This window comes from Corvus cornix, chromosome 5 (assembly GCF_000738735.6).
Source record: "Corvus cornix cornix isolate S_Up_H32 chromosome 5, ASM73873v5, whole genome shotgun sequence".
Classification (NCBI taxonomy): domain Eukaryota; kingdom Metazoa; phylum Chordata; class Aves; order Passeriformes; family Corvidae; genus Corvus; species Corvus cornix.
In genome coordinates this window covers 48,554,950-48,576,555 of record NC_046335.1, presented here as the reverse complement: position 1 = coordinate 48,576,555, position 21,606 = coordinate 48,554,950, and the positions used below count along the sequence as shown (strand labels likewise).

At 40.0% G+C, this 21,606-nt stretch overlaps 2 protein-coding genes and 2 non-coding genes across 7 annotated transcripts in view; all 4 read left to right on the top strand.

Annotated features, from left to right (window-relative positions):
• The window catches only part of CARS1 (cysteinyl-tRNA synthetase 1), a 34,823-nt gene extending 30,710 nt beyond the window's left edge, over window positions 1-4,113 (top strand). Inside the window, exons 21-23 of one of the 2 annotated variants that reach the window (XM_039552804.1) lie at window positions 84-143; window positions 1,424-1,507; window positions 2,605-4,113. In XM_039552804.1, the coding sequence (XP_039408738.1) occupies window positions 84-143; window positions 1,424-1,507; window positions 2,605-2,739 (279 nt within the window). In that variant the 3' untranslated portion in view covers window positions 2,740-4,113. The remainder of the gene's footprint in view (window positions 1-83; window positions 144-1,423; window positions 1,508-2,604) is intronic. The other variant, XM_039552805.1, reaches the window with a different exon arrangement.
• A 4,276-nt stretch (window positions 4,114-8,389) lies between these two features.
• The window catches only part of NAP1L4 (nucleosome assembly protein 1 like 4), a 28,280-nt gene continuing 15,063 nt past the window's right edge, over window positions 8,390-21,606 (top strand). For 2 of the 3 annotated variants that reach the window (XR_005601975.1, XM_039552414.1), the window contains exons 1-8: window positions 8,410-8,490; window positions 12,348-12,379; window positions 13,491-13,552; window positions 14,985-15,084; window positions 16,018-16,159; window positions 16,262-16,348; window positions 17,911-18,030; window positions 18,614-18,685. Coding sequence is in view for 2 of the 3 variants with exons in the window: in XM_039552414.1 (XP_039408348.1) it covers window positions 12,366-12,379; window positions 13,491-13,552; window positions 14,985-15,084; window positions 16,018-16,159; window positions 16,262-16,348; window positions 17,911-18,030; window positions 18,614-18,685 (597 nt within the window). In the remaining variant the exon portion in view is untranslated. Of the gene's footprint in view, window positions 8,491-12,347; window positions 12,380-13,490; window positions 13,553-14,984; window positions 15,085-16,017; window positions 16,160-16,261; window positions 16,349-17,910; window positions 18,031-18,613; window positions 18,686-21,606 lie in introns of all 3 variants that reach the window. The other variant, XM_039552415.1, reaches the window with a different exon arrangement.
• On the top strand, window positions 16,555-16,682 carry LOC120410171. The gene has a single exon (XR_005602129.1). It is a non-coding gene; the product is annotated as a small nucleolar RNA SNORA54 (small nucleolar RNA).
• LOC120410170 lies at window positions 19,883-20,002 on the top strand. Its single transcript, XR_005602128.1, has one exon. It is a non-coding gene; the product is annotated as a small nucleolar RNA SNORA54 (small nucleolar RNA).

The following is a 21,606-nucleotide window of genomic DNA, read 5'->3' as shown; positions in this document are numbered from 1 at the left end:
CCAGGGGAGCTGGCTCAGGTTTGTAGAAAACAACTAAATGAAATAGTGCATTACCTTTTACTCACTAACACTGCCTCTCACAGATAGAAGAAGAGAAAAAAAGGAAGAAAGAAGAAGCAGCAAGGAAAAAACAACAGCAGGAAGTAAGTAGCCTCATTCTGAAGGAAGGTGGTAGGTAGCAATAGTCACATGCAGGAAAGAACACGTTAGAACACAGGCTCTCTGCCCAGCCTTAACCAGGTCTCCATTTCTTTTTTTTGTGTACAATTTCCTGCTCAGAATGACATTGGCTTGCAGTTCAGATTTGGACTTTCAATTCTTATAGAGAAACCATTTTTGAAAACACAACTAAAGCCTGCAATAACTTACTACAGAAGAACTTGTAGCACTTAATTTCAGTCTATAAACAGTATTACTTCCTTAATTGACAAAGTCATATCTTACATGCTTGTTACCGTTAGAGAAGATTTTGCTTGTGTCATTTATTATTTTATTCCCTTTCTAGTATCATAGGTATATGTAAAAGGGTTTCTTTTTCTCCTTTGTTTTTTCTTTTTCTATGTTAGAAATCCCCTGTTCCTTATGATTGAGCAGTGAAATGTTTTACTTCTATGGTCGGAATTCAGATAGCTCAAAGGTTTTGGGCTTCGGATGGGGAGTAGGCAGACAGAGGAGGTAAACTCATAAGAGAAAATATTGTTTGCCATGCTGATGACTTTAACAGTACAGGAAATACATCCTGTGTTAAAAGAGGAAGAAAGCTTTTAGAGAGCACCACGTACAGAGATAAAACAAGATAAATAGCATTTATCATCCACAAATTCCAAGTACCTTTTTTCACTCTTTCAAAAAGGTGATTCCCTTGCATTGGGCAAAAATTACATGGAAAAGATTCTGAGATGTGCTTGTATACAGATAAGGGAGAGTTCAGTTTATTTTCGGTGCAGTTACTGCATCTGATTCTTCTGTGACCTGCATAGAAACCTTTGCTTCCCAGCAGGAAGGTTGATAAAGGTAGTTCCCTTTGCAGTGAGTTAATTGCTGAATATTCTTTACTCGTAGCAACTATTCACTTTGTGTCGACTAAGGAACCAAATTGGCAAGAATCAGATGTAGTTTTTGGAGTATACAAGCAAATTATTTTGAGTTTCTGCAATGTATCTATTTTATAAAGTGGTTCTCTACAGGTTTAAACCATTTTTTCCCCCAGACAAGCACAGCTAAGACCTACTGAGTCTTCAGTAGAAGAAGTGAGGAACTTCCTTCCTAGTGAGAAACACCTCACTCCAAGTTTCTTTTCACATAATAAACAATTATGAATTAAGTGCTCTTTGATTTTGAAATTATAATCTATTTCTCCTTTTGCATATGTGACAGGTTGTCAGTAATTAACTGTGATGTTAATGCATGTTTTATATTACAGGCAGCAAAACTGGAAAAAATGAAGATTTCACCACATGAAATGTTTAAATTGGAAGTTGACAAATACTCCATGTTTGATGAACATGTAAGAGACTTTTCTTCATATAGGAAGAGGTTTTCCTTCCCCAGTTGTACATACTTATTTGTATATATTTATAGCAATCTTGTTCCAAACCTCCAGTGCAGTGCTATTAATGTGGCGAGAGGAGGGAAGGAGAGAAAGAAAAGGTGATATATGAATTTTATTGTGCACTGTGGAGTAAGGTCTCTGTTAACCATCATTTCAAGGGTATTTTCTTTCTACATTCCTTTGTACATTCATTGTACACTTCCTTTGGCTCCTCTGATTGCAAAGCAAAATATATATTGTGGGTAGGAATGTGAATGATGTTCATTCACAGATTTGTTACTCTGGTGCAAGGCAGGGTATTCATTTCCAAGTACAAACTCCCCGACTCTGCCAAAACTGATGTTTTTTGGAGAGGTCCTGTGTTTCCTGTTCACTTCTGCCCACTGTTTTGCTCACTCCTGGCAAAGGATTTCTGAAGGGGCTGTATGCATAACTTTGCTCTTGATTGCTCCCTTTGGAGATAAAAGTGTTACTTGGAAAACATAAAAGCACTGTTTCTTCAATACCTGATTTGGGGCATTGATCCTGCTTCTGCCTCTCCCCTTCACCTGCACAAATTCAGGCCCTGGGGGCAAATCAGAATGGAGAGCATAAATACTGGAAAATACCCCTTCAAGCCAAAGAGAATGTCCATAAAAATGCTGATCATACTTTCTCCATCAAGAGCATAAATCTCTTACTGCTTTTGCTTTAAGCCTTCAATTCAATCTGCTGGTATGATTAAAAGATTATTTTAACCATCTGTTCAGGAATTAGTCATTATTCTCTTAACTAAAACCATCTAGAAGTTAGTGGTCTAAGCTTCCCTTACATGGCACAGGACAGAAGATAAATACACCCTTATGCCCCTTCTTTAACTAAGAAGGGAACACACAGAAATAGTCCAAGTTAGCTGTCAAACTTCTAGGTGACTAAAATTAGCCAAGATACACCCCTTCCTGACAGCCTGTCATTATTACATTATCTCCCTTTCTTATTAAAACATGATTTCATAAAGAATAAAAGCAGTCCAAGAATTTATCTTAAATACTCTTTCTTTTTTAATATTTCAGGGATTTCCCACCCATGATACAGAAGGCAAAGAACTTAGCAAAGGACAAATTAAGAAGCTAAAGAAACTTTATGAAACCCAAGAAAAGCTACACAAGGAGTATCTACAAATGGTTCAGAATGGAAGTGCAAATTGAAAACAACGGGACTTTTTATTTAGAAGGCGAGTGCTGGGCTCCCATTGAAGAAGTGAGCATATACTGATGCTCAAATTTCTGTTTACACTTTCTATTACGTGCAAAGCAAAATTCCTGTTTACGTGGGTTAATAATGTCATCTGGAAATGCAATAAAAATCTATCATTAGAAAAAAGCCAACCTGTAAGAAGTTTCTTCTCAACAGTAGCAACAGTGGTTGCCAGTTCTGTTTGTGAAGGTGCTGCTCAGTCAGCAAATCCACATAAGGATTCCTGTTCATTCTAGCTGTCCAGGCTTTGGTTAATTTGTCCTGCGAACTGATCTCTATCTAAGAGCCAGTGTTACAGTCAGAAAAATTTACTGCTAAGTGGGAGCTGAGTAATTTGCCCCACAGTAAGAACAGTATTTTCCAGATGACTTTAGTATCTTTACATAAGCAGGAAAAGTGGGTAGTTCCACTATGATACTTATTCTAGCTGCTGTTATTAAAAACTCACATAAGTATACCCAGAACACTTTGCATAGTAGAAGTTAACAGTCCCTTTGTTGAAAAAGGGAACAGATCATCAACCTGCAGTTGCAGTCAAGTGGGTAAGTACAAGGCAAATGCACCTGTATTGAACAAACAGGTGGGAAAGACATGAAGGGCTGATGGCAGAGGTGGTGTATTCTTGGAGCTATCCCTTCAAGGAAACAGGAGCCCTGCCAAAGTACCTGATTACCCAAAGTACTCCGTACCTAATTACCAGTTCAGAGCCATGGGGAATTAACAGAGGGTTTCCAACTGAAATACAGTTGTGGATTAGTTGCAGTTAGGGAATACAGCTAGACATGGCTCTGTATTCAAGACTGATGTTTTTAACATGATGATTTAACCCTGAGATAATAACCTTTCTAATGTAGTATGGTAATATTATATCTGCAGGGAGAGCTCTTTGTTGCCTAACAATGCATTTCACTGGCAGAAGCTACTAGATGAACTAAAGTTCATGAAATCCTAAAAAATATCTCACCTACTTTGCAGCTGCCCAGAACAACCAAGTGTCTGATTTGCAGAATGATATTCATTGAATATTCTCAAGGTGACTTGCAGAAATGACACCTCTGCTCTCTCAACTCTTAGGTTCCTGCTACAATCATCAGACTGTTCCTTTCCTTAATGAAGAGTTAAAACATCTTTGCTTTTCCTTCATATTTTTGTATTTATATTCCTCCTTCTGAAGAATGAACCCATTATTTGGAGTAACAGAAAGGTCTAGTAGGGTTTTTTTTTTCTAATTTGCCTGTATTTGCCTTTGAAAACATACATAATGTTAAGGTCAGTAAAGCACATGCATCTTGTGTGCAGAAAATAAAATCTGTTGTGAAGTGCAATTTGTATGTGAACTCTCTGCAGTGGGGGAGAATACTGACCTTCTCTTTATTCCACAATCATCTTTTTGAAATGTGGTTTACAGAGCTTTTCCTTTAGCTTGCTATTACTAATTCAATTAATTTTGCATTCAGTATTTGATTATTCTGCTAATTTCTAATCAGTTATGTAAATGCATGTTTAAACTGCACAATGATACTTTAAGCAGCCAGCCACAGCCATGAGGGCAACTTCTTCATCCTTTGGTTTGGGAAGAGAAAAGGTTCAATTACATTTTTTGCAGCATTTTAGATCCTAACTCCCTTCAGAATTATCAGCTCATCATTTTCTTCCCAGCATGCTCCCTGAAGATGCATGTGCATTCGTGGTATCTTTGAAAGGCTGGGACGTGCCTATGCTGCTTCTGAAGCTGCTACCTAATGTCAAATAGTGACAGGAATTTGCATACAGAAATTCTTTTTGGTGGTCTGAGTTAGCACTTACTTAAGGTTAGTTAGTATTTAACTATGGAGAAGATGCTGTTGATCCATTGCTGTCCTGGACTGTAGCTTATGGCATCTCCATGATAACATCCTGCCTTTTGCCCCCCCATGTTGTTTCTTTCTCTTCCTGCTATGTTTTTAGTAGAACCTAATCCAATTCCATTACTTACCTACTATATCAATGTAAACGAATTTTTTTTAATGCCCTTTTTCCTTCCTAAATGTTTCATTTTCTTTCTGGGACAACTCTCCTTGCATGGATCTTGGGAGCATTTCAGACTCACATTTTCCAAAGGTTATTTTCCAGTCTTTCTGTATGCTTCCCACATGCACACACTGCTTCCTCCCTCCCTCCCTCTCCCCCTCCCTCCCTCAGTATTTTTTTTAAATTCAGTATGCATAAAATCCTGGTGAAGGAAAACTTGGTAGCAAACAAAGAATGCTGCAGCCAGGCTTGGATGCACACTGCTTAAGATGACTTTTTCAGTGTGGGTGTGCCAATTGATCTGTGGGATTACTGAATTGCACAGACAATACCTATTCCCTGGCAATCCCTCAAGGTGCCACTTAAGTGAATTCCATTGCATTTGCTTTGTGAGAGAGACCTGGCAAGCAGGAGAAGGGAATGCAATAGCAATGGTCTGCAGTGTCTTAGTCATCTGTCTCACTCAGCCAGAAAAAGGGACAGACTACACAGTATTTCAATTTTTTGTTGGTTTTGTTTGGTTTTTTTTAAGGTCGTATATGCATACACACTCTCAGAGAAGCCAGCCTGAAATAGGATTTTCTAAGCATTATGAAAATGAAAATCCTCATAGCAAAATCTTAGAATTTTAAAATATTTTAGTTTCCTGGAACAGAGACCTCATCTTGCTTATACAATGTGGAGCTTTTAATTTCCCACCTATCAAAGAATTTATTCAGAGATGGCAAGGGAAGATAAAAGAGTGGTGTTTCTGTTTTTAATTGTACCCTTGGCTGAAGGCCAAACTTGGCAGCAGCAAATTTTAATTGTCTCTTGCTCAGAGTGTGCCTTTCAGCCTTTCTGATGTGAATATTGCCATTAATGTCAAATGTGAATACTGCGCCACTCAAGAGAACAAACTCCTCCCATCACTCATTTTGTTCAGATCCTGGTAGAAAAATCTGTGACTTGTTCATTGTGAACTTGATGCCACCAATCTTTTCGAAGACTTTCAACTGATGAGTGCTGATTACATTTGTGATACTCTCTTTGACCTGTTTATCCTAATATTTTTATTTGCTGTCTGCTGTTGCACAAAGGCACGGATGCATTTTAAGCATGCAAATAAGCAATTCCCTGCCACATACAGGACAGAGCTTAAAATGTAGAAAAAGAAGTTGAAGGTAAGTTTAAGCATTTTCAGCTGGTGGTAGTTGTTGGGCCAACTTTAGCTGCCTCTTTAATTACACAACTTCTACCACACAAATATGGGAAGGAATTTTACTCCACTCTGTGATTTCACAAGGCAATTTCTATATGTACCACATGCATAGTACTTAACGTGCCTTGAGACAGAACAGATTAATTAAGAAGCACATCAGCTATTTAGTGCCAAGACTCTGCTTAGCAATGATCAAACTTCTTCCTCCCCTGCAGGAAAAGTCATTGCCAGACTAAGTCTTACATGTCACATTAGGGTGTGAATGTCTGGCATTTCACCCCGTGAGAGCAGTTTCCATTAATACCCACCCAAGGGCAGAAGACACAGACAGTTTAATGCTAGTTACAGATCTCAGCTTAAGCTTGCTCTCCAGTGTCAAGTGCATCTGTCTGGCAGCTCTGGCACAATCCCTTTCCTCGGTTTTGGTTCTCCAAGCTCTTGTATGTGAGGCTGGGTGCTTAAATCGAGCCAGGGTGATTCAGCAGATATCTGTTTGCAGCTCTCTGCAGGGTAGCAGCACCTGACAGCAAGATGACTCCACAGGTTGTGCTTTATCCACAGTCCTGAAGTGTAACACTGTGCTACAAGAGGTTAGACAGCAGTCAGCGAAAATCCTTCATTGATCATGGGAGATTTAATGCCTTTGGAGAGGGATACTAAAAATCCAGAGGTGTAAGGTAATTGAAATGTGTGTTTACCTTGATATACAAACACAGAAAGGTGCAGCTAGATCTCACAGTCAGGCAAAACCTCTCTTACATCTTTGTAGGAGACAAAGTTTGGAGTTTGTACTCAGCATCTGAGTGGCTTTTAACAAAATGGTGATTGACAGAAAAATCTTAAAAAATACTTGATAGGTCTGAGCCAGCAGCAAGCACAAAAGTGTGGAGTAGGAATACCTTCAAATAAACCCTTCTTTCAGAGTTCATTATGCTCTTCTTTGGAACACTGAGAATCAGGCATAGCCACTACCATGAATAAAGTTGCCCCAAAATTAAGGATTAATGGAAATATGAGAAGGCTGTTAACCTGCTGATGTTACAGAAAGGACTGGGTTGGAGAAACAGGGAAAGGGAGCTGGAAGCAAAGTAAAGGGGAACCTTCCGCTGAACATGTCCTCTGGCCCACGAAATCTGCTTGTTTGTGCAACTGGCTATGACATTCCTGCAGTTCTTTCAAAATTGTTTCATTTTTAATTACAGTATTGGTATCTATTTAGTCAAAGATTCCTTAGTTATTCCTGTAACTTAAATTCCTATCACAAATGACTTAATCCAACATTAATATATTGACTAGTCGTTAATTTATAAAGTGTTGCTCTCATTGCTTCCAAACACTAGTTGTTACAGAAATCCGAGCTGCAGACCTGGAGAAAACCTTTTTTTAGAACAAGGGAATTCCCTGACAGGAGAAAAGGGTTAGAGATTTTTTTTCCTATTGAGTGAAAGATGACTGAAACTCTGGAAGTGGCTCCAGGTGCTGAAATTGCCCAGTTCCTCACACCAATGCTTGCAGACTGCCATGCACGCACAACGTGGGCTGACAGTGGGATTTTCTTGGCTTGCTTTAACAGGGAATTGTGTCCGAGCAGAAGATGGGCACTGCCGCATCCACCTTCGCTGCAGAGGAGCTGTAAAGCAGCACCACGTTTCACAGGCCAGGCACGGTGCCTCAGAAACTGCATGGCTAATCTCCCAGCATGAATAATCTTAATGACAAATTGCAATTACTGAGGCATGGAGGGATCTCATTGTGATCGCTGAGATACGATGGGATAGCCCACATGGCTGGAATGTTGTCATGGATGGCTGTGTACTTTCGAGGACAGGTCAGAGAGGCGAGGTGGTGGAGTTGCTTGAGCTCTACCCAGGGAGAGATGAATGAGTTGAGAGTTTAGGATGAGAATTAAGGGCGGATACGGTGACACTGTTGTGGGTGTTTGGGACCGGCGCCCAGACCAGGAGGAGGAGGTTGATGAGGCAGCTGGAAACAGCCTCGTGGTCACAGGCCCTGGTTCTCCTGTGGGGCTCCAGCCACCCTGATATTTGTTGGAGGGACAGCACGGCCCGGCACACATAGTCCAGGAAGTTCCTGCAGATTACTGAAGATAACTTTTTGATGGAAGTTGGAGGACCAAGGAGGAAAGGGGTGTTGCTGTCACTTTAAGGACGCGGGCACGCGCCGCCCCCCCCCCCCCAGCCCCGCCCCGCCCCTCATCACGAGCTCGCCCCGCGCGCGCTCGAGGCCCCGCGCGCCCCCCGCCCGCGCTCTCTGATTGGCCGAGCGCCGCGCCGCCGGACAGTCAACATGGCCCGCGTGCGGCGTGGCGGCCGCGGCGCCGCCGGGGCCAATCAGAGGCGCCCTTGCTGAGGGAGGGGCCGGCGCCGCGGCCAATGGGACGCGGCTTTGTTGGCGGCGGCGCTGCCCGAGCGAGGAGGCTGCGAGGAGCCCGGCGGCGCTGCGGCCTCTGCGGCGTGAGGGGCGCGGGCAGGTGAGGGCGGGCGGCCCCGGGCTCTGGGCCCTGCGTCCCCGGCACCCGGCGGGGACGGCGGACGGAATGAACCGGGCGCCGCCGCTGCGGCGCGGGACTGGGGATTCTGTCTGGGCCCGCTCAGGGGCGGAGCACGGCGGCGGCCGCAGCCGCCCAACCGAAGGGGTTTGCGCGCGGCCCGCCGCGGCCCCTTTTTAAGGCCGGTTCGAGAAGTTCGGGCCCGCGGAAGGGGTCCCGCTTTGCTCCATGCCTGGCGGCGGGGAACGCGGGGGTTCCGGCCGCATGTATGGCCGCGCTTTCCTGGCAGCGCGCCCGCCCTGTCCCCGCCCTCCGGGGGAGCGGGGGAGGAGGCGGGCGGGAGGGCTCTTGGTGGCCAGCGGTGCCCCCGGCGCTCTCACGCCGCCGTGCTCGGGTTGAGTCAAGGCTTTCGTCGCTTGGCTAGGGTGCGATGCGTTTGCCTGGCCTCAGCCACGGTGTTGTGTTCCCGCAGCGTGGCGGGCGAGTCGGGGGGCTCGGGTTTGCGTTTCGAGTTCCTTGCCTCCCAGTTGAGGGCTTGTTTGAAATTTTCTCTGCTGCTGCGATTGTTTACTACTCATAATACTGGTGCCCGTAGGATTTGCTAGGCTCCCTTCCCGTAACATCTGCTCACGAAGCTTCAAAATATAAAGGTAGAGAAGCGATTGTGGGAGTTACAGGTGAAAACAGAATCGCTAGGAAAATTTTTATGAGGTCCTCTCTTAACAAAATAGTGTTCCTATAAGAAAACTTCCGAGGTGAGCCTAAGTATTGCTGATGTTCGGGACTTGTCGAACAGGTTAATTAGCTTCTTCCTTAACTATTTTGTTATGATCCCTTCTTACTATCATTACAGAAAGTATCAGACTGTTACGTTTGTGGCTTCCCACGGGGTTACATCCCAGTGCCTCTGAAACGGAAGTTGCAACTTTCCCTTCTGATTTGTTGTAGTTACGAAGAACACTTAACAGCTGTGGGCGGGAGCCTTTCAGTTTCCTGTTTTGTATTTTAGTTGTGTTTAGAAGGTTTGTGCAAGGCAGAGAAGATTTATTCTGTGTACACTTCTGAGTACATCTTGCCTGTGTCTAGATTTTTCCTTTGTGTTCTTCAGGATATCGTCCTTTTAATGCACTCTTTCTATCCTAGTGTGCATTGAGTTTACAGTTTCCTGCAGTTTTAAATGACGATGGTGTCTGATAGTTGTGCCAGACAAGTTGCAGCAGTAGCAACAACAGCAGCGGGACAGGGGTTTGATCTGCTCTCCTCTATCCCCAAAGCTTCATCTGCATGAGTCATTTGAAAACGGAGAACTGTCCAGAAGAAATGAGGCACTAATTTGTCCTCTTACTGGTGGTAATAATAATGATGCCTTCTGCTGTTATTTCCTTGGGTTCTGGTTGCTTTTTCATGTCTTTATTGGCTGAAAACTGAGCTCACTTGCTTGGAAGGTAACGAAGATGATGGACAGGAAGGCTCAGTGCTTTGGTACTGTTCTTCCTCAACTGGTGTGCCCTTTATCTCTAAAATTACCTTTGTCTCCCCTCTGCTGCCCTCACCAGCTTGTCTTGAACAGTTTTGTTGGTGACTCCGTGGCACTGAAGTCAGTGCAAGACAGCTGGAATGCAACTGGGAATCACAAGCTGTCTTCTAAGGAAGTTTCTTCTATTTCTTTATTTATATACTTCTTTTTACTTTCCAGTTGCCAAAGGCACAACTCTAGGGAGTGAAACAAGACTTGAAGTATGTATTTGCATCAGGGAATGGTGTCTTTTTTTCTTTTTTCTTTTTTTTGTTGTTTCTTGTTACTTGGGTGAATGGCTTTTGTCAGAACATGCCCAGTTCATGTCTGTTCCAGTGGAGATGAATTCAACTGCTATTAAAACATTATTCCATGTTTTCCAAACACGAACGAGGATCTTGTCTTCCATCAGCAGGCTTGAGAAGTAGTTCCCTGCAGGAAATACAGCACAACCAGCTGAGCACAAAAATTTATATGTGGAGCAGAGTCTTTTCCATTAGCTCTGTCTCTGGGCCTAGGTTGGAAGCCACAAGTCTTTGAGGATAATTTTTAAGTAATGCGAGTCCTCATTTTTAGTTGCTTGCTGTTGCCTCCTCTAATAGTGACTAGGATCATGTAACTTGTTGGCTGAGCTCTGATATTAGCCCAATTTGCTCTGTTTTACCTTTTTAATTGTATCTTTTTTTCCCCTGTCTTCTGTTGCCAAGGAAGGAAAGATTCATTTGTGCTCCTTTATTTCTTCACCTGTAACATTGTAAAAATCTTCTGTTTTGCTCTAGCAGGTGATTGCTGGCATTGCCACTTTCTCTTATTATGTTTAGGGCAAGAGGAAGAGTTTGGAGGTAAATCTGCCTGAGCTGGTGGAACACCTACTCTGCCAGAAGCCCCTTTTGTTTGTTCCTGGGCTTAAACTGTAGGGTGGGCTCCTAGGCTTATTTGGGAGATGTGAACAACTTCCTGTGGAATAACCTGAAGTACGCTGTTAGTGCTGTCAAAAATTACCAAAGCTTTTCACCTCTGTTTGAAATGGTTGTGAAAGTGTTGCTTTTGCAGCTTAGAGCAGGATTCAGCATTTTCCAGATGGGAGAGTGCATGCGATCTCTGGGCTGCCGCTCAAGTTGGCATTAGCACTTAGGTTCTTCTTTGGTAGCCCTCTATTGGAAACTGGGCCTGAGATCAGACTGTTTGGCCTTCACAGAACCAGAGAAATCAGACCTGTCAACTCTTGACAAGTGATTGAAGCTACTTTTTGTTCTGAATTTGACTTGCAGACTAACGACTTCTTTCGTGAAAGCTTGGTAGTGGAAAATACTGCCTGTGCTTCTGAATGGTAGGGAGTGATTATTGGAATTTGTGATCAGCTGTTTAAAATGGGGGTAAAAACCCCCAATTTGTGTTACTCAAATACATGTACGGGCTTGGCTGTTTCAACCCAGAAAACAAAGAACAGCAGAATAAGTTAGACAATCTGGCTCCCTCTGGTTTCTCAGGAGAGCTAATTTAGATACTGGGGGTTGGGGTAGCTGTGCTAAACTTGGTTCCAATCATTGTTAATAATGAGATTTTAACTTCTCTCTTTCCTCTTGGCTTTCTGACTCCTGATAAATAAATTCAAGGCAAATCTTTATACAGGGGATTATGCCTTCCTAGCTACTGTCAAAACCCCTTCTCTTGATGAATAATTTTCTTCTCTTCAATATTTTTTTTCCTCTTTATCTAGCAACAGTTTTAGGCACATTGTAGAGCATCAGAAGCAGCTACTCACAAAAATAACCTTGATTAGACAGACAAGTGAAACATATTTTTCTGCTTCGGTGATAAAAGAGTCATTTGGAAGTTATTGTAATTCATTTGAACTTCCACTGTTTATAGCTCAAGTATGCTATATAGGCAGAGATGAAAAATTCATTATTTACTGTGATACTGTCAAGGAATTAGAAAATAATACATTTCTGTCTTCCTCTTTGGCTTATTTTTTTGATAGAATGCAGAGCTAATCTAGGAAACTGTGGCACTTATCTTCAGACCGAAGACCCACGACTGTGCAGAAATGCATTAGTATCTGGAGTATATAACAGAAGAAATAAGTTCTAGGAGGGTTAAACCACCTGACAGACTGTTCAAAAACTTTTTAGTTTGAGTTGGGTATTGTGGTAGCTATTTAGTTTACTGTGAGGGATTATGCATAATGAATTTCTTAGCAAAACCAGCAGCTGTTAATTTGTATTGAGGTTTTAAACAATGACCTGTTCTATTTTCATCTTCTGTTGAGGTAAACAAATTACTGTTCAAGTATTTTTAAACACTACTTTTCAACTTGCAGGTGGATACAGGCACACAGATGGCAGATAACAGGTATGTTGGACTGTTTTCCTGAAATTAAATCAAGGTAGTTAGAGCCAGCTGTATATCTGGTCTTCTGCAGGAGAGGTTTTTGTTTGTTTTTGTTTTAACCTGTGAAGAGTGGCTTACTAAACTTGGATAAGAATAAAATGGTAATGTTTTTCTAAATGCTCTAAAGAACTGAAGAGCCTCAGTCTTTCTCTAATCTGTGTAATTTAAGCATGCAAAAGGCACCTTTTTTTTCTAGTTTATGTAGTATTTTTTGAACATACAGTATTTTTATGCAGCTGCTGCAAATCCGTATGCGCTGCTGCTCTTCTGAGTCTTGCAGTGCTGGATAAGCTGGTCTGTCCGGTACCTGATAATACCCATTTGTATATGTGATATCTCTTCTGGTTTTGTATGTGAGTTAGGGTTAATTTCAGCAATATCCAGTGTTCATTTTGTGACCTCTAAACTGGCAGGGAGCACAGGGAAAGCTGGCTGGCTGTTGACTCATGCTGGGCCCTCTCCCTCCAGCACATGAAGTGTGATGGAAGATGTTGTGGCCTGGAGATGGGGAGGACATCTCTACTCTCTTTTGGAGTAGAAGAGAATTTTTTAATCAAAACAGCTTGTTAGAGAAGTTGGAAACAGAGCTTTTATCTCTTTGTTCGTCTTCCTTTCATACCTGCGTACTTTCTTAGGTTTTTCTTCGTCACACTAAAAGTGTCTCATATTCTCATTTGTGAATAATAACATTTTCCTGTGCAGAGTGAATGGCCACATGATTCACAGACTGAATCATACACATGAATGGCCACCCATTGACCTAATGAGATGAATTTATCTCTCAAAGGTTTTTGTTGTGGGCTTGTTATGTTTTGTTTTGAGGTTGGTTTGTTTCTTTTTTTTTGGCCTTACCTTTCCTTGCCATTGCATCCTATTCATCTTTGGAGATCTAGTTTCATATCCAAACCTTTGAGTTTTCACAAGGTTGAAGACATAAATATGTCTTTTATTGGCATACTTGTCTATATAACATGTATGTAGTAAATTGAAAATTCAGAATAACTTCTTCTTAAATGTTAACATTTTTGTAATGTGATGCTATTTTAATATGTTACCTTTTGAATTCTTTTAGTAAAACAGAAGATACTGCTTCAGATTCCCTGGAGGCTGCTAAAAATGCAAGCAACAAAAAAGGTAAGAAATGCATAGTAGTAGGTAACGTTACAGAAGTGGAATAAGCCTTTGCAGTTAAAGCTGAACATTTATTCACAGCTGTAAGCAAAACAATGGTTTTTAGGCTGTTCACTTTCTGATGTTTTCCATATTTATTGCAGCCAAAACCAGAGTGAAGGCTGTATTTTTGCATGTGTTGTGACTGTGATGCTTTACCATTGCACAAAATGTCCCACTAGACAGTTGGAATAAGGCCTGCAAAGGCTGGCTTGTAACAATGTGTATTTGTCATAATTATCAAAATGAACTGTTCTCTTTGGATGCTAGTTTTTTAGTGTCTTGTTTCTCAGAAAATGCATCTTTATAATATGTCCTCTTGGAAGTTTTTGTTCTCCAGTAGCAAGGTTACAGATGACTGTTGAATAGTGTTTTTCAAATTAATACTTCTGTGTGCAGAAAAGCTACAGTTCCATTGTTTCTCCAAATACTCAAATTTGTGAATTATAGCGAAATGTGGTCACTGGATGTTCTTTAGGTCTCCTTCATTACCTATTTCTATTTTTTTAAAGAAATGCTTTGTAACTGGCAATTGGAAATCACATGAGAACTGTTAGGCACCATTGAATACTTCTTACAGTCAAGTTGGATTGATAAAAAACAACAACAAAACCCCAAATAAATGAGAAAAACAAAGCAACACACAGGCATATAAAAGCTTCACAATGTTAGTTCTATGCAATTTATCTGCCTCTTAATGTCTGGGGAGAAGAGCACTGAGAAAGAAGGGAAAGATGTGGAAAGCAAAGGTCTTCCCACCATGACACCATGTGTGGTTATTAGTAAGGGTTTTTTAACTCCTAACCAGAAGCATTTTAGATTTGACCTCCTGAAAAATAGTCTTCTGTGAAGTGTTGTGATGACTGGGGAGTCTTACAGATTGTAAAATCATAATGATGTAAAAAATCAGTAGTTGCCAAGGTTACAGTGCTATGCTGCTTTATTGTCCAGTACACAAAGTAGCTGGCAGGGTTTTCGGGAGTCACGCTAACTGGAAGACATGTCTTGGAAGTGGAATTCAGTGGTTCTCCTCTTGCAAATTTATATGTGGGTTTTAAGGTACAGCTAATATAGAGGGAGGATAGAGAAACTCCGGTTTGCACTTTCTCACATAAAGGGAAAACAGGAAATTTGCTTGTGTTGGCAATGTACTACTTGCTTGTAAAGGCAACAGATAGATTTGCAAAGAGAAAAATGCTTTTTCTATCATTATCCAACTTTATATTCCTGAAATCTGGTCCTGAAGTAATTGTTTGTGTTATTAGTTAACTACAGTGGTGTTATTTGAAGTGTGAAAATAATGAGTATTTTTACTGTGACTGCTGTAAGACACAGTATGAGAAACGTGCTATAAATCTATGCAAATTTGTTTGAATGTGGTTTTCTGTCTTCATAGAAAAGCTGGCAGACCAAGTGATGCAAAATCCACAGGTCCTTGCAGCTCTTCAGGAACGTCTTGACAACACATCACTTACTCCTTCAAGTTACATTGAAACGTAAGTACTGAGCATGATAAAATTCTTGCAAGACTGAAAGCATAATAGAATATTATTACTGTGTAATTGAGGTAGGAAATTAGAATAAATGATTCACTAAGAAAAATGGTTTACTTAACCCATGATTCACAGTGGCTTACTTTTGGAAGGAAGAGTGAAGTTTTAGCTTATGCAAACTTGCAAACAAAATTTTGTGCAGTTCAGTATTTTCTGTGGCCATTATTGTTTTGGATAGGAATAACTCCCTTCCCCTCCTTTGTTTCCCTCTCTGACCCTTACTCTGACAGGGCATGTGCTGCATTGATTGGTGATTTCTGTAAGATTGCTGTCCAGGATGTAATGGAAAGTTCAGGACCTGTATATCCCTAGTTTGAAGCTTAGTTTTATATTGACTGTAAAGTAGACTTAAATATTGCCTTTAATAAATACTTATGCTTTTATTTCTTGACTGAGAATAGCTGGCTGTAGACCTCTTTTTAGAAAAAACATAAGTTCTATCAAGCGTTCTTTTTACATAACTGCATCTAAGTGTTCGATAATCTAAAGTGCAGATGGGCAGTGTGTTCTTTCAGAGTGTGACCTGTGATTCAAAGCTTTCCCTGTAGAATGCACAGTTCTTAGTTTTCATAGATGGATCAACACAAATCTAGTCTCAGAGTTTAGGTGTAAACAAAGGTATTCATTTCTGATCTCTGAACTACACGGGGAGGGTAGTGGTCCCAGGAAATGGAACAGAAGATAACACCTTTGAGAACAACTTGGGTAGGAGAGGATTCTTTCAACTTTTTGAAATAGGTTTTGGAGAAACATGTATATTTGACATAAGCCTTTTATTTAAAAATTGCACATAGTTGTAAGCAGCTTATTTTGCAGTAATATGTGAAATAATGGTGAGGCAACTAACTTTAAACCTTAAATAATGTTGGTTTTTAGTTTTCCAAAAGCAGTGATAAGAAGAATTGATGCCTTGAAAAAGCTCCAGGTGAAATGCGCCCATATAGAAGCTAAATTCTATGAAGAAGTACATGATTTAGAGAGAAAATATGCAGCACTCTATCAACCTCTTTTTGATAAGGTGGGAAAACTATGTATATAATTTTTCTTTGTTCCTGTCAGTTCTGGTTGCATATACATAGTTTCGCATCTTCAATTACATTCTTTGTTTTTTTTAACACAGAGAAGAGAGTTTATTAATGGGGAAGCTGAACCCACAGATGCAGAGTCAGAATGGCACAGTGAAAATGAGGAAGAAGAAAAACTGGCTGTGAGTACAAGCTGGGTCATAAACTATGGATATATCAGGTTGTCAGAGTTAAATTCCTGTTCTTGCCATTGAAAGACTTAACTTTTGTGTCAGTGATACGTTCTTGTGATGAAGACACTGTTATGTCCAGTGAAAGCTTCTAAACTTTTAGTTCAGTCTTTTTTCAAAAAATCTGTGGCTTGAGGGAATCGAGGAGTTGCCTTTGTTGGCACTGTTCGTAACCTGTTAACAGCATCTTCCTGCTAATGGGTTCCATTCCAGTGCTACATGAAACCCCAAGATAATAAAAGGCTGGTTGTTTCTCTGCCTGTCCCCATTATTTTGGGGGACATCATTAGCTTTCATTTTCATGAATACAGGTGAGACACTTGGCACACAGTCACAGAGCTAATATAATGTGTGCTGGCTGGTGGATTCCTACTTGTCTATTGAGTAGGAGCTGTCTAGATTTAGGAGGCATAATATAGTCTGTAGGCTGCCTGTTACTTTCCCAGCATCATTTCTGGAGATGTGTGCTCAGGCTTTGTCTCAGGAAAGCGACCTACTTAGAAAACTGTTTGCCATTCTGTCAGGTTTTCTTTGCTTTTTCCTTAGCCTGATTTCTTCTGGTTTTTTGTGTTGGTTTTTTTTGTTTTTTTTTTTTTTTTTTTTGGATGCTGTTCTGTATTCAAAGTGAATTGTTCTCTTTGTTTTTACTGATCTCCTGAGATTTAGCATGACACAGTACTCCATGTGCATGAGAAAAAACCGTTCCTTAGGCTCTGTGTAAATACAGCATTGACAGGCCAAATTCCACACAATAAAACCAGAAAAATGTCTGGATGGGAAGTAAACTGCAGCTTCATATTCTTGGCTCGTCATAACCCAAGTAACTGCCAAAACCATCTTAAATATCTGCTGCTATCTAGTGGTGTAAAAGGAAAGGTGCAATACAACTAATTGACACTCCCAATTTCCAGGGTTGTTTGGGATTGAGAAATGACTGAGTCATTCTTCTGTTTTATAACATTTGACATGAGTTATGTGGAGGGCATCCTATTTCCCAAAAGAGTAATAATCGGACTCAGCATAATAATGAAAAATACCCATGAAAGACAACTTTACAAGTATTCTGCAAAATTGGGAAGCTGAAACAGCATTTCAGAGGGCAGTGTTAAATTTTAAATTTTTAGATTAAATGCTGTAGATGGCTTCTGGAGCTACAGAAAGGCGATTAATAGAAAAATAGGCATTTATATTTTTTTCTCTTTATAGAAAGATAGAAAGTGTTTTAATTATTTGTTTGTCAAATCAGTGAAGCAGACACTTGATCTACTTAGTCTTCATATAGAAGAATTTCAAATGAATTGAAAGTAAATCCAAATTAAATGTGTATATGTTTAGTTGCGTAAATAAATCTTGTATCTCTTAACTTGATTTACAGAGGCAAAAAAAGTAGATTTCAAATGTTCCTTAAGCACAGTTTCAGAGATGGCAATTGTTTTATACTTCTGTCTCTGTTTATTGAATATACTAAAAAGTCACAATTTAATTTCTTGGCTGTTTCTGTATTTCTTTCCCAGGGAGACCTGAAAAATGCAGTGGTAATAGACGAAAAAGCAGAAGAGACAAATGTCAAAGGAATTCCAGACTTCTGGTTTACTATCTTTAGGAATGTAGATATGCTAAGTGAATTAGTACAAGTAAGTTTCTGCTCTGAAATGAGCAACTTCTGTTGTGTTAAATTAATTGCTGCTTTTCCCATTAGTAGTCAATCGATTCTCGTGGAATATGTGTGATACACCAAATCTGCTGAGTCTTTGGAATCCCTGAAGATGCTTGAAAGGCTAATGATGGACAAGCATTTTTAGTTTAGTCCATAACGGATTATTTTTGCAAGGATGTTATAGGAATACCCATGGATTGGTTGAATTAATGTTAAATAGCTTAGGTAGTTATGCCTGCACTTGTATTAATTGCTTTTAATGCTGTTAAAGAGGAATTCCCTGGAGTGTGTCTTCCTGTGAATCTCACTGGCATTAAATACCCTGAATGAAGTTACTGTATTTTCAGTAATACATCCTGGCAGCATTGTTTACTGAAGACAAGGCCTAATGATTGAGAATTTGGCACATAGTGTTTGCAGCTATGATTAAGAAATTTAGATCCAGATCTTTACTTCAGCTGAAATTGTTGAATTAGTTACAGACTTTGGTTTTTGCTTGGTAAGAGGCTGTTGTTCTAAATATTGCCTGCTGAATTGGATTTTACTTCTTTTTTGCTTAGGAATATGATGAACCTATCTTGAAACATCTGCAGGATATTAAAGTTAAGTTTTCTGAACCAGGACAGCCTATGGTGAGTTTTCTTGGCTTGTTTCTCATGAAGATTGTAGTAATGAAGTGAACAGCATTCCAAAATATTCATTCAGCTCTCTTTGGCTGTATTGTGTGTGTGAGCTTTCTTTCTAAGGTAGTATTTTCATGCTTTGCCTTGTAAAGATTTATCTTCAGCTTTCCTGACTCTTTGCTCTTTCATTCTTAGCCTGGACAGCTCTGACATTACTGTAGGTTGTAGATTAAAATTCTGGCCCAATTCTGTCTAGTTTTTTGCTTTCTTTTTCTCTCTCAAATTCAAGTGTAGCTGCTCTTAGTAATACAATTACATCGCTGGTTTTGATTTGAAAATGAATTGTGGGTAAAATTCTGGGTATCAAATATTTTATCAAATGAGATGTGACTTGGTAATACTAATTAAAGACAATTATTATGAATACCTGTTGAAAAGAATAGAAAATAGATAGAATTTTAAAAGTGTATCTAATGAGTATTTCTTAAAGTACAACTGTATTTTTGGAAATTGTTTTCTTGTTTAAGTTCAATGTACAGAAACAGACTCTGTGGTTGTTGAAAAGAAGTTGTTCTGCTGCTTATTCAATTTATGCAGACTATACTTATTCCTTGAATTGTCTTTGATGGGGAGGCAGGGAGAATGATGGAATTGGAGCCTACACATACTTTCTTTAAATTTTATCATTGTGGCTTTTTTCTTATATTTGGTATTTTTTGTTTTGCCTTATGGAGTTACGGTCTTCTGACAATGTCTGATATAAATGCAAGACAAGCTTCATTGAACAGTCCCATAAGAAAGATGGAAGTACTTTCTCAGAATAGCTTTTAAAGGTTAATAAAAAGTTGGTTTGGGGTTTTTTGTGTTTTGTTTTTTAGTCCTTACTGTTTTCTTCTACTAGTCCAGAAACTCAAGCTGATAATAGGCAAGAAAGTAGTATGGCAGAGGAAAACTGAGAATTAAGTTTCTAAATACTGCTGGGGCTTAAGGAGAGGATATGAGTTTTATGAAGAAAATGAATTGTCTAAGCACAAAGTAAGGTATTCTAAGAAGCTGGCTGTTTTTATCTTGAAGCATATCTATTCAGTGGCATCTGGATGAGATGGGAATAGGTTTTTTTGCCTACATCATTTTTATGCTCTCATTCAGCTTTGTTTTACAGTACCTTAAGTTGGAGAACTCTTGAAACAAGGGATTTATCTGGTCTTGCACTGTTCGTAACCTTTTGACAGCATTTTTCTGTCAATGGTTCCATTCCAGTGCTACATTAAATCCAGAAATGGAAGGCTGACAAATTCCATGTCCCTTCTGTATTTGGAGACAAAGGATGTGTTCCTAACTGCTTGAGTAAAACCTGTTCTGCAGCTGTGTGACTGTCTTATCTGCAATTCTCTGTTGAAAATTGGGGCAGCAGTGGTAGCTTTGTACTGTAAGAACTTCACATAACCAGAGTGTCACAGATGCACTAATTCTGCTAGGAATTAGGTTTTGCTGCTAAAGAAATACATGATAATTAGGAATTTTCTGATTTACTGTTCACCCAAAACAATTAACTGTAGTTATGGTACTCCAAAAGTGGATTTACCTGACTTAAGTTAAAGTGCTTCAAAGTCCTGTTTGTTATGGCCTGCACATAGAAACTTTTATCTGCGTGAAGCATAAGTGATTCCATTGCTATTTGTTTTTACTTATTTATAATCATATGGATAAACTTACATGTATTTTATAATTATAATTTCTATTTACGTATGTATTTGGACATCAGGATTCTTAGCTAGCATATTCAGATCTGGATGGTGCATCTGGGTATAACTTAAATAGCTTAAAAAAGAGAAGTTTTCTTTTTTTGAACTTCCTGAGAACATAGCTGATAAAAAAAAAAACCCCAGAGGTGTCCAAATAAAGAGTGCTGGAAAGGTCATTACAAGACTTCAAATACTATGTGAAGCTTGAAGCCTCTTGTTTCTTAATTAGCAGGTATACAATGAAATGCTGAAATGCAGTCTGTGCAGATATTTTTGTCTTGCTAGCCCTTGGGATCCTGCATGCGAAGTAGTGCCACTGGTTGGTTATTTATAGCCCCAGTGATGGTTTATGGGATTATTTGGGTATGGTGTTCGTCACTGGTAGTGGATAAGCTAAGTTTGTAGCTCTTCCCCTGAGCATGTTTGCCAGAGAGAGATTAGTCTTTGCTGAAGGCAGCCTCCAAACCATGCAGCTGTCTTGAATTGCTTTAAAGGGGAGTAAAGCTGAAATAGGCAATATGAAGTCAAACACAGATATTCCAGTGTAGTGCTGGGTGCCAGTGGCTTCCTGTCCTTAAACAGCGAGCACGGGGGGTGGGGAAGGCTGCTGTTGCCATTGGTCTCCATCACTCCTTGACCACTGTCTTTGCAGATTTGAGTCATGTGAGGAGATTCATGGAGTCTTAGGAAGATTAAGGGGCCTTTGGGAGATGAGTGAGAGATAAATATCTTTGATGAACAAGCTGTTGTCCCGAGTTATTTATCTTGTCTGCGCATGAATAGCCTTGAAAAAGAGGATGACAAGGCATCCTCCTTGGTGATAACAGACAGTTTTCTGGCCTGAGTGTGAAGAATGCCTGGGGAAGTATATTCAGGGCCAGTCTTTTGGCAGCTATGTAGTCTGTTTTGTGTGCAGATTAGGGCTAATTCTTGAGGCATATTACTGGGGGAGTAAATGAAATATTTAAGGTAACTGTTACACATGCTGTGGCTGGGCAGTGATGTTGGGAGCTTTGGCTTTCAGTCCTTCCAGTGTGCTGAACTGACCCGCTGGCTTTTTCCCCTTCAAGTCACTAAATCAATGCTGCCAAAAACCTTTATCCTTTATTGTTTTCCCTGTTCCAAGACAGCTTGAGTTTTGGTTTACTTTAAAAAGTTCACAGTTGGTCCTGAGTGCAAAGAGAG